Here is a 12,104-nt window from a genome sequence, read left to right on the forward strand (position 1 = left end):
TTGAAACCAGAGATCTAGTCAGATCTTTTGATCTGAGTCAAAATTGCTTTGAGATCTTTCATGATGCACTTGTCTGCCATATTTCCGTACTTTTTTTTTTCCATGTTTTTAAAATCTACAAATTTGCAGGGTTTTTTTCATGAGTACAACAGTAGAGGTTTTACTGATACCACCCTGAGCCTTCTGTCTGCACACTTTAACTCCATCTTACGTTTCTATCAGTAGTTCTGTCAAGCCTGTTACTTTTAATGTTTCACATATCGAAACTACCTCTGTGTTCATCCATTCTGTTTTCCTCTCTTCATCCCTTTTTAGATCACAAGCACATTTTGCCAGTCTCTGCTACGCTTTCCTCCAGGCCCATTCTCATTCATGTTGCAGTGTGCTTTCAGTGTAAAAGTTGTTACGAATTTTTTTTACCTGTGGCACACAAAGTGTTTATTAGTGTGAACATGCCTAATGGGCATACCTTGTGAGAAGGGACTGAGTAGGTTGGGATATCCAGCCAGGAGGAAAGAAGGCTGAGAGGGAACCTCACTGCTCCCTCCCGCTCACTGAGGAGGGGAAACAGAGAGAGGTATCTGGCTCTGCTCCCTGGTACCAGTGGCAGGATGGGAATGGCACAAAGCTGCAGCAGGCGAGGGTCAGATGGGCATTGGGACACATTTCTTTGCCAGGAGGATGATCAAACATTGGAACAGGCTGCCCTGATAGGTGATGCCCCAATGCCTGTCAGTGCTCAAGAGACTTTAGGACAATGCCCTCAGTAACATGCTGCAGGTTTTGATTTGTCCTGAAGTGGTCAGGCATTTGTACTCAATGATCTTTGTAGATCAGTTTAAAGTGAACAATTCTGTTCTTAATATGGTTAAAAATAATAATTTCATACCTATTTCAGCCTCTATAGTTATTCTATATTCTATTCTGTATATATTCTAAGTCCTATTCTTCAGCCCCCTGCAGTTACGCTGGAACTGAACTACTTCATTCATGCAGCATTTAGTATTCTAAAGCCTCTCTTTCACAAGATATTAATGTCTTATTAAATAATAAGCAGTTTTCTGTCCGTGAGTTTCAAAGCTCTTTATGAGTATTCTGTAACTGTTAAAAAGGATTAGTGTATCAGTGAGATTGATATTGTGAAGCTTAAAATGACTTGAAAATTACACTTGTGGTTGTTGATTTTTTGGTGTTTTTTTTGTATGCTCACATGCAGTGCCTGCAGTCACTGTTAGATTTTACAATTGCTGACATTTTATTCCCAGGTTGCTTTATTCTCAGGCCAGTTCAGTCAGACTCAAACCAGCTCTGTTGTTTCACATATGTGAGCTACCTCAAGTTCCTCTGTGCTGCACTGCACAATACAACATAAACTTACTTGAATTTACTGTCATTATGGAATGCACATTGAAGCCTGCTTATTTAACCAACCATTTTCAGATGCATTGAAGTAATGGATGTAGGTGGAATTGTACCTTTCTGTGCTAAAGTGTAGCATGAAATATCTCCCTTCTAAATGAAACTAGAGGAGATGTAGGAGTGAAGGCACGTTATATATACCAGCTGAGTAGGATAAAAGCAAGCTGTCTTTTGCAGCTGTGTTTAGGAGGCTCAGCCAGAAAGAAAAGATTCTCTTTCACATAACCCACTAGAAAGTAGAAATTGTTCAGAGCTTTTCTATGACAGTGATGCTGGACCAAATTCAATCCAGCTATAAGAAGTCTCCGCTTCCACGGGAAGCTGTGCTTGGCCCAGGGTCCCTTATTCATTAGAATACTGTCCCTCTTTTACAAGTACTGAGCAAATAGAGTCCCAGAGTCTGTCAATACAGTTGGAGGACAAGAAAACCACTGTATTGATTTTGACATAAATCCAAAGTAATATCTCTCTGCTGTTAATAGAAACCAAGCTATAAGCTAGGAAGAGAGCTCACTGATATATTGCCTTAATAAAAGCAGGTAGTTAAATTAGTGTAAGTCTGATTACAGTGTCTGCTCAGTTTGGTTATCCATGTAAGTAAAAGGACAGCAATGTGTCTGAGAAGTGGCTGGGGATGGTCTCCTTTGGCTATTGGACTGGTGTTGATAGGTTCTCAATATTTTTGCATTCAAGTGCTTTTATAAGCTATCGGTCTTTGGGAGTCAAAGGTTAATCTTCCACTGCTTATGATTTTCATAATTGTTTCTATGAATCGACAGAAATGTAAGAATTAATTTATATGCCATAAGATTTCTGTGGATTTGTGTGTGGTTACTTCTACCAGTGGTAAAATTTACTTCTCTTTCATTGCTCCTCTTTCCTTTTTATTTAATTTTTTTCTTTCCGAGACGGAGGAATTCTCTGTGGGTTCTCAAGAGGCGGTTTGTCATTTGAGTGATGTTTAATAAAAAATGGTGCTGTGTCCACCAGGGTGCAGTCTTAAACAAAAGAATAAAAGAAAAAAAAGCCACAGTGGTCAGTAAACCTTCAGAACCCCTCTACCTTGGAAACCACATGAGGTTATTTGTATTTCACAGAAGCTCATGCCTATCTACTTCAGGAGAAATGGAGAGAAATTGTAAGAGATGCATATTAAAATGAGAATCTCAGAATGAAAAAATGTGAATTATCCTGAATATCTACAAAAATGCTAATAATTTTATAAATTATTTATAAGAGTAAATGCAGCAGGTTGTGGTTTGTTTCGGGTTTTTTTTGCTTTTTAACACGACTCAATAGCAGTAATCAGGAAATGATGATGTGAATATTTAATTCTTTTAACAATTAAAGGCTATTGCTGCTGCTTCTGGTATGTTCCATGTTTGTTAAAGCAACTGCTTTCATGTGGAAGGAACAAGTTTTTCCAGCCTTGATATGAGGATGAAATCCCTTCTGTGAGGAGGCACACGGAATATGCATCAAGCCCTAGAAAACTTCACTTGCTTCCATTCTTCTTTCGTATCCCGGCCCTCTTCCTTTTGGCTGGTTTCAATGCAACTTACTACCTTTGCCCTGAACTAAAGCAGCACCCAATTAAAATCATGCATTGCTGACAGTAAATTTAGAGTTAAGTCTTTCCTTTACACCAGAAAACAAAATTGGGCTGCTGTGACAAGAAAGTAAAGTTTTGTATTGTAGTAGACTGATCTGAGTTCAGTGTTGACCTTGCTTGGAGTGGGGTGCTGGGCTAGAGGCCACTTGGGAGGCCAGAAAGATTCTGAGGCCTCACTCTTTTGATGTGGACTGTTTGCTTATTGCATGTATTCTCTGTTGTGCAGAATTAAGCATTCTGGTTGCAATGCATGCACAGAGTCCTCATGGCAAGGGATTTAGACTAGATAATCTTTAAAGGTCCCTTCCAACACAAGCCAGTCTGTGGTAATATATTGTACTAACTACAGTACTGAGGTCAAGTGAATAGTGAATGAAATTTTGAGATATTTATCCTTCTTCATTCTGAGCTCCCTCAGTGCCAGCTGGAAATAATTTTATGGACTTAGTAGAAAGGCATACAAAAGTTGTGCAAAAGTCAAAGGTCCAAAATAACATTTATTTTGTTGTCTTATTCCAGGTTATGCATTAGACCCCTCTATAGACAACCCTGAAGTTGCTACCAAGTATATTGGCTCTGTAGAAGAAGCTGAAAAAAATCAAGGTAAGTATTTCAGAATCTTATATAAATTGATGGCTATTTCCATCATTTCTTCACTAAGAAATGGAGTAGGTATTGGCAGAGGAGGGAATTATGAAAGACTTACCAATGATGATGTGTTGCACATCAGAGGTACAGGGGGAATTTGTTTTCCTGAAGTAGCAAATATATCAGGCTATCTTTAGAATCTCTCAGGTGTCTTTGAACAAATAGGATTGATCTGTATATATGAAACAGAGCTTTTTGGTCCTCTTCAATTCTGCCTTGACCCAGCTTGTGGTATCTGCATTAGGATGTTGGTATGGTATGCTAACTAACCACTTAAATTATGCTGCTCGGTAGCAAACTGAGGGTTCTGTGAGCCACCTGTAGCACTTCTGTTGGGGATTGCAAGTTATCTCTGCTAAGAGGAGTTAAACTGTTTGGAAAAGAGAAACCACTGGAAAGTTGCCAAATGGTAAAGGCATAGCATTCCATTGAGAGAACTGACTACCAGAGGCATGGTGCTTGTAATTAATACATTGATGCAAGACATTTAACAATAAAAGTGACTTCATAATTAATTTTTTTTTAACTTTTTATTTGCATGCCTATATAAAGATTCTTTATTTCTCTGTTCTAGTCCATCCTTCTATATGTAGAAGGTTGCCTCACTCATTCCTCCCAAGCAATCGAAAATAGACTTGTTTTGATCCAGCAATTATATTAGATAGAAATGGCTAAGGCTAAATCACTTAAAGTAAAATATATTCTTCTGATACTGCAATTTTTGTCATTTATTTTAAGAAAATTCCTGACTGCAATATAACAGTCTCTCATATGACCATTGTCTTTAACTTCTACGTTGCCTATTTTCCTTTGTTTATAAAAAATCTTTTTTGTCTCCCTTGCCCTAAAGGAGTATTACTGATGCTGTAGGAAAGCATTATATGAAAACTGCACACTGGTTTTGATGGATGAAGTTCTGAGAGCACAGAATTTGTGATAAGCTAATATTTATATGAAAGAATAGGATAGTGTTCAGAAATAGATAACTGAATTTTAACTGAATTAAAATGCACAGTTGTATTTGGGATTTAGGGAGATCTTTGTGTTTGTTTGTTTGTTTTTTTTATTTGTGTCCTTATGGATTTTGTTTGAAACTGAGAGAGGGAGGGAGTCAGAAGCCAGTTGTTCAGGCTCTAATTTTTCAAAGTCTACACTGTTTAAAATATGAAGATCAATACATTCATGCAATTTGCAGACTTAGTGCTACAAATGCGTGGGCACATGTTTGATTAAATACTAGTTTAAGTGGCTCTTCTGTTACTGTACATGGCTAGCAGTGTTCATAATCTAATAAGTCAGCAGTGCTTGGCCCCTAAGCGTGTTCTCCATTTTCCTGTGTATGTGTTGGATGGAGTGATGGTGATGGTGTTGTTGGATTTCCTTTGTTATTGTTTGTTTTAGATTGATGTGATGAGACCTGTGATTTTGAGGTGTGTTATCTATGTGAGCGGCTAAGCAGTGTATTGTTTCTTTCTTTAGGTCTAACAGTGTTTGAAACAGGACAAAAGAAAATAGAAAAAAGGAAGAAATTCAAGGAAAATGATGCATCTAACATTGATGGTTTCCTGGGACCGTGGGCAAAGTATGTTGATGAAAAAGAAGTAGCCAAGCCTTCAGAAGTAAGTACTACTTTAACACTGCAAACACAAACTGCTAATGTGTTGTGGTGCAATAGTATATTATGTGGTGGTTTTAACAGAGATCCAGTGTGTCTCAAGCAGAAGGTGTGCTTTAGGGTGATAGAAACATTTCTGGTTCTGAGTTTGAATAGGGTGTTCTGAATATTGTGCATTCAATTATTAGAAAGACTGGAAATAAAATGAATTGTATCTATGTGTCACACGTAGAGTCTGGCAAAAGATCCTTATAAACAGGAGCATCTTGGAAAGGACTGAACGTAAATTTGTACTTGTTTATTTTAAGAAAAAGGGAAGGGTGTTTTTTTTTTGTTTTAAAAGCAACAACCCAACCAATGTATGTCTTTCACACTGAGTCAGTGATGCTTAGCCATAGTCTATAAATAAAAAGATTATATTTAATTATTTTCAGTTGTACTTAGCTTTTCAAGCTAATCTGTTTTTGATAAAGGTATTCTGTTGATGCTCAGAAATATTTCTGATCTCACTTAACAATTAATTGTATTCATAAAACCAAATAAACAGTAATGCAATTTTGGATTTTGTTATCTCATTCTGAACATTTGCTTTTTTAAAAGTCAAGATCATATTTTATTTTTCCAGGAAGAACAGAAGGAGTTGGATGAAATAACAGCTAAGAGGCAGAAGAGAGGAAAACTAGAAGATGATAAACCTGGAGAGGAGAAAACTATATTACATGGTAATGGCATCTTCCTGCCAGTTCTTATTTTCCTGCTCACTGTGTTTTCTTGCCTGCTGTGTTAATTAGTAAGGATGGCAGACAGCCTCAGCAAAACTGCTGAGGCACCTTGATGTTTCTGTTTTGGAGATAATAGCATTCACAGGCATAAGCATAAAGGGCAGGGAAAGAGATAAGCTTGGACCAATTCCACAACATACTGTGAAGAGCAGTGTGGAAATGTCATCTTTCAGGTTTTATTTATTTATTTTTAATGTTACTAGGTATGCACATCTTCCTCATTTACAGAGCAAAAAAAAAAAAGCAACCATGAGATGTGGTAGGTTTAGTTTGAGCTTCAGAATGACTACAATTTTGGTACTTCAATCAGCAAATAGTGCTTTGAATTACAAACATACAATTTAGAAAATCACTTGGACCCTGGACTTCCTCAGTTCTTAATGTGAACATTCTTGCTATGAATAATCAAATGATTGCCCTGTTAAAGCCTATAGCATACCTTCAATGAAAATTGTAAGAAAATGGTAAGTAAGTAAGATCAGGTGATTTTTGGAAACTGTTGTTTCATGTTTCTTTGTGCAAAACAGCCCTGTGTGGCAGGGACAGGTAGTTAGCACCTGTCTTTGTATACCATTTCTAAAGTTTCACAGTCAGAGTCCTTGCAAGATAAATTTTGATCTTCTCAAACTGAAGCCTTCCAGAAAAAAGCACTGTTTTGTAGACATCTTTATTCTGGTAAGCCTTCTGGTCACCATTAATGCTGAGCAGAAGGTCACCTGTACAAACAAAACTGTCCTATCAATATCCAAGAAACAGAAATTAATTAAATCAGTGCACAGCTTAATGTCATCGCTACTCAGCAGAGAAGTCTATTTTGGAATATCAATTTATAGGACCATGCACCCTGCATGTGTGAGCGTCCAGCCACTTCTGTGAAATGTGGTTAAAGAACAGCTGTTAGCTGCTGACTGCCATCGGTTGCTCAGTTGGTTGACACTGGGGATGGATCTTCTTTCCTCTGGTTTGCAATTCTTGAAATGACTGTTGAAGAACGGAGCTGGGTGGAATGTAAATTGCAAGTAAATGCCAGAGTTTGAGAGCAGGTTATAATCTGTGTACAGTTAGTGTGAGCAAACTCTTGTTGTCCTCAGAAACACTCTTGCACTTTGAGGTAAGGTGGGTAAGGTGGAGATCATTTTGTTCATTGAGATTATCAGATTCCAAGCAGATTTGCTGAAATGGTTTAATTTCAGCACAACTGATGTCAAGTAAGAATCCATAACCTATGAAGTGGATTTGTTTTCTTCTCATCCCTCTTCCCACCCTGCTTCGGGGCAAGACTGCTGTGTCGAGGAAAAACCTTAAATGTGTGTCAGTTAAATCTTCCTCTTAAAATACAATTTCTCAGAATTCTCCACTTCCCTTTTTAGTTAAGGAAATGTATGACTATCAGGGGAGATCTTACCTTCATGTTCCTCAAGATGTTGGTGTTAATCTCCGTTCTACAATGCCACCTGAGAAATGCTATCTTCCAAAGAAACAAATCCATGTGTGGTCTGGACATACAAAGGTAGGAAGTTTCAGAGCGTACCTCATAAAAATGCACTTTGTTTTGTATCTGAAATTCTATAAAACTGAAGCATCAATGTAAGAAATGAATGCTTTTTCTCATTTATGACATTGTGCACACAGTTGGCAGCATTATACACCCACACAAGGTGTTCACGTGGTCAGATATGATTGTTCATGATATCTGTATAAATTTTTTCATGAACATAGTGACTTCCCAACGTCTTTTGATGGGACAAATATTCTTCACTCACCTGTGTGGGATTTTGAGTTATTTACTAAATTGCCATGTGAATAAGAGCAAGACTAATTCTAGAGATAACTGAAAATGCATTTCTACACTAAAAGTACTGAAATGCTGTTTCACATCAAACCTATGAAAAGTTGAAAAGGTTTTGTGATTACAATACATAAGCATTACAGGATTCCCAAATACAATTAACTTGCTTTCAGTTTTCCCTTATGTTACTTCATAGTTTCTTCTTGTGTCAGACAATGTAACTAAACATGCATTTTTAAAACTTGTTTCACTGATCAGATTCCTAAAGCTTATATTCAATTTGCTGCTTCTTCCATCTCTGATTTTCAGTATTGTGTCACTGTGCTGCAGTGGGCAGCAGCTTAATGATACCCAAAAGATGGAAGAAAGGAGACAAGGCTTTTGCCTTGTTTTGTTGAGTCCCAGCTCTGTATTTTTCTTTAGTGACTGCTGCATCAAAGAAGTTGTAGTTACAAGTGTTGGTGTTTTCCAGAATAACATCTCCTCCCCAAAGCACTAAGTCACTTCTTTGCCTATTATCCTATCAAACAGATTGATGCATAAAAAAGGCTTTGTGCTTTTTTCCTTCAAACAACCAAGACAAATTACAGAATGGATGAGAGAAGCAAAAGGAAGGAGGACTGAGAAAGATAGAAGAACTGGGGAATATAAGAAAACAGTGATAAGGAGGGATATAGACTGCAACTCCAACCAGAGGGGGAGGAACTAGGTGGAATAAGAACAGAGAAATTGACATATTATAGAAAGATGTAAAACTATGAGTACCTGGCAGTTCTCTAGATGTCTTTTGTAAAGATGACCTGAAATACAGACAGATAGGGGGACACCATGCCCAGGGAATCTGGTGCTCAGTGGCTATAAGCCAATAAATATAAAGCTGGCTAGAAATTTTTTTTGGTGCAATACTTCTGCATGTCCCACCTGAAAAGGCTGTTTGCTAGTTGGAACAGTGAAACAGGAACACCAGAAAAACAGGGCTTTCAACCTGCATAGGCCTCCTGTCAACTTAAAGCACATGTACTAGCCAGCCCAGGCAGAGCAGGTTGGCTGGTATTTTTTTGTATTGTTTTACCAGAGAAATAGCACTCATATTACTTGTGGGAATACTGCAGGCCATCTGAGTAGAGATACAGAGACACGACAGCATTTGCAGCTTCAGAACCTGTGAATGCTTCTGGGGATGCCTGTGTTGGAAGTGGCTTCAGGGACTGCTTTAATACACCAGTGGCACTGCTGCCATGATGGAACTGCTGCCATGTTGTATTTAAAACAAACAAAACAGGACTTGTTCAGAAAACAGTATATGGCAAAGAGAGCAGGAAAGGATTCTATTAGAGCAGTGTCTGTTTAAAGCAGTCACCTTAACCCACAATTTATTTGATGTGATTTCCACAGTAATGGTGTGGGTGTTGAAAAGGGACTGTGGAGAAGCTCTAGGGTGTATGGATATGCAGATATTGAAGTGAATCAATTTGTTGCCAGTAACAATTGTTAAAAATGCCTCTGTTTTTAAAGTGGAATGGTAGGATATTTCTTTTAGATATACAGTATCTGTATATTTTATGAAGTTGCAGTATAGCTTTTTGCTTATAGAAAGAGGGCTGGTGAACTGAGAGAGTGCATAGATGCTCCACTTACTGTTTAATTGTCCTTATTTACAGGGAGTCAGTGCAGTTAGGTTGTTTCCTCTGTCTGGGCATATGCTGCTGTCTTGCTCTATGGATTGCAAAATTAAGGTGAGTTATCTTTCTACTTTCATTTACGTATTTTATTCCAGCATTGAATACAGACCCTGCATTCAGATTATGTAAATGCTTGGTAATTCTACCAAGTTACTGTTACTTTTATTTTCTCACTTGAGTTTTAAATTACAAGTTCTTGGGAACAATGATAGAATAATACACAAGATGGTGTGGGTGTTAGAACAGTGTTAATCATTTAGTAATAGAATTTAGAAGGGCTTGAGTTGCTCAGGTTACTGTCTTTGCTATTGTCAGAATTTTCTATGAAGCTTAGTTCTGCAGCTAGCAGTAGGCTTTTCATCAAGTGCTTTGCTGGAAGTATTTGTGGCTTTGAATTAATCCCATTTTAGTCCATCAATGTCATATCAGAAAACTACTTAATTGATTAATATTTTTTTTAATAGCAAAACCGTAGACATTTAAAAACTTACATTAGATCTTCTTCTTTTATTCTACTGTGGGGTTTTTTTATTATTCAACAGTCTGGTTGGGGTTTTTTTGCTAAAAAGATGGCATTCGTATAAATGACCGGATAGATACATGGGATTAATCAGTTGATATCTTAAATTTGTAATTAATTTCTTAAACGCTGGCGTCATAATATTTGCACTTAATTTCAGCATCAGGTGTTTTTAACTGTCGACATATTTTCTTCCCTCATCCTTTTTCTTTTTTTTTTCTTCCAAGCTTTGGGAAGTATATGGTGATAGAAGATGTCTACGGACGTTTATTGGTAATCATACTTCTCTTTTTTTTAACTTAGCTCTTAATATACACATAAAACAGCTGTGTGAAAGGACATGTTTTAGGTTAGCTTATTGCTTTATCTTAAAGAGGATTTGTAAATAGCCAAATGGTATTCAGTATAATGTTGGCAATGAGAATTGAAGAAGGTGCAACTTTTTAGTGAACCTTTGGCTTTATTCCAGGAAATATAATGTCAACATATAACTCTTTAAGCCCTTTAAAACAAGACATTAGTGTACCGTACTCATCAATACTTCATGCAAAACTTCATTCCAAAGGCAGAATTGTGAAACTGAATTGCTTCGTATTGAGAACAGCAGCCCTCTGTAGAGAGGGCATCTCGTGGTCTGTTAATCCCTCTTTAGCCAGGTGGTCTCCTGTGTGCTGAGTTTCAAGTGCAAACATGGGAATTTTTTCTTATTTTGTTAGGTTCTGGTGCAGTTTTGTTTATATAACAGGTTTGTTTTTTTTAAAGCAGATGATTGAGAGAGAAATGTAAGAACTTCACAGCAGTCTTTAATGCAGAACAAAAGTAGCAGATTCTTCTTTTGAGATGGGAGCATTTCTAGAACGCACATTGAGTGAATATATGTTAAGTAACAACAACAAAGAAGTCTTTTTATCTGATATTTCTGATGACAGCAGGATATCAAAGAAATGCTCAGGAAAGGTTCTCTAAATGGTCTGCTCATTCCAAAGTTTGACCATTCTTCTCAGAAGATCCTTGACATTAACCAGGTTTACTTGCTACTTCAATATATATCAAAAGCTTCTTGCATTTTTATAAATATATACATATTTATGTAATGTACAATATGTGTATACATATTTACTTATTACTTATGTATATGTTTTATATATATTTTACATATGTTTTTATATATAGTTTTTGTGCCGGTGTTTTAACTAAAGAGAGCTACAATGATCAGCTGAAAGTATTGGGGTGAAGGATAGCATGGTAAACATCAGAAGACCTCACACTGCCAATGATTTTTAATTATCTTGGTTTTCCTTTTAAATGTTTCTCCTTCAAATGCATCCCAGGTAGTAGTTGTTTGTCTCTCCTGTTTTTTCCCTTCGATGTCAGCATTGATTTGCACGTTGTTTCTGTGCAATACTGTTGTTTCTCTCTCTCCAGAGCTTCTATGTTTGTGGTTTGTTTCTGTTGGTTTGTTTTAATTCTCATCAGTCTTTACGAGGTACTTGAGTCAGGAGTTCTTTGTCATTGGAACCACTGTGCTGAAATCAGGTTTAGTGGTACTCAGGAAGGATTTCAGTAAGCAATTTCCTTGTTCTCTTTGCCTTACTGAAGATTACAGCGGCTAAGTGGAAAAACATTCTCCAAAAACGCCCGTAATTCTAAGCACAAATTAAAGGTTTCTTGCATCTTTTCTGTGTTGTAGGACATGGGAAAGCCGTTCGAGACATCTGTTTTAACAACGCTGGCACTCGATTTCTTAGCGCTGCATACGACCGCTACATTAAACTGTGGGACACTGAAACAGGTTGGGCCTGTAGCTGTGCACACCGTGGTTAACTGATAGCAGATAACAAAGCATATCATCAGTCAGATTGTTTCTAATTGTCCTTAACATCTTTTCATAGTTCGGTGTTCAGGCTTTTATTAACAGGACAAACGGTCTCTTTATTCTAAATGTTCTGTTACCTATAATAATGCAATTGAGAATACTTTTAATATGCTTCTTAATTTGAGAAGTCCTTTAAGTATCAGTCGTGACAGTACAATTTT

At 37.1% G+C, this 12,104-nt stretch overlaps 1 protein-coding gene across 1 annotated transcript in view; it reads left to right on the forward strand.

Moving 5' to 3' along the window:
• Nucleotides 1-12,104, forward strand: part of CDC40 (cell division cycle 40) — a 35,975-nt gene that overhangs the window by 13,921 nt on the left and 9,950 nt on the right. Inside the window, exons 4-10 of the mRNA XM_052685724.1 lie at nt 3,551-3,634; nt 5,159-5,298; nt 5,920-6,016; nt 7,447-7,586; nt 9,527-9,601; nt 10,295-10,340; nt 11,758-11,859. Coding sequence (XP_052541684.1) covers nt 3,551-3,634; nt 5,159-5,298; nt 5,920-6,016; nt 7,447-7,586; nt 9,527-9,601; nt 10,295-10,340; nt 11,758-11,859 — 684 coding nt within the window. The remainder of the gene's footprint in view (nt 1-3,550; nt 3,635-5,158; nt 5,299-5,919; nt 6,017-7,446; nt 7,587-9,526; nt 9,602-10,294; nt 10,341-11,757; nt 11,860-12,104) is intronic.

The sequence above is a fragment of the Tympanuchus pallidicinctus genome, unplaced genomic scaffold (genome assembly GCF_026119805.1).
Source record: "Tympanuchus pallidicinctus isolate F22 unplaced genomic scaffold, pur_lepc_1.0 scaffold1, whole genome shotgun sequence".
In the NCBI taxonomy this organism is placed as follows: Eukaryota; Metazoa; Chordata; class Aves; order Galliformes; family Phasianidae; genus Tympanuchus; species Tympanuchus pallidicinctus.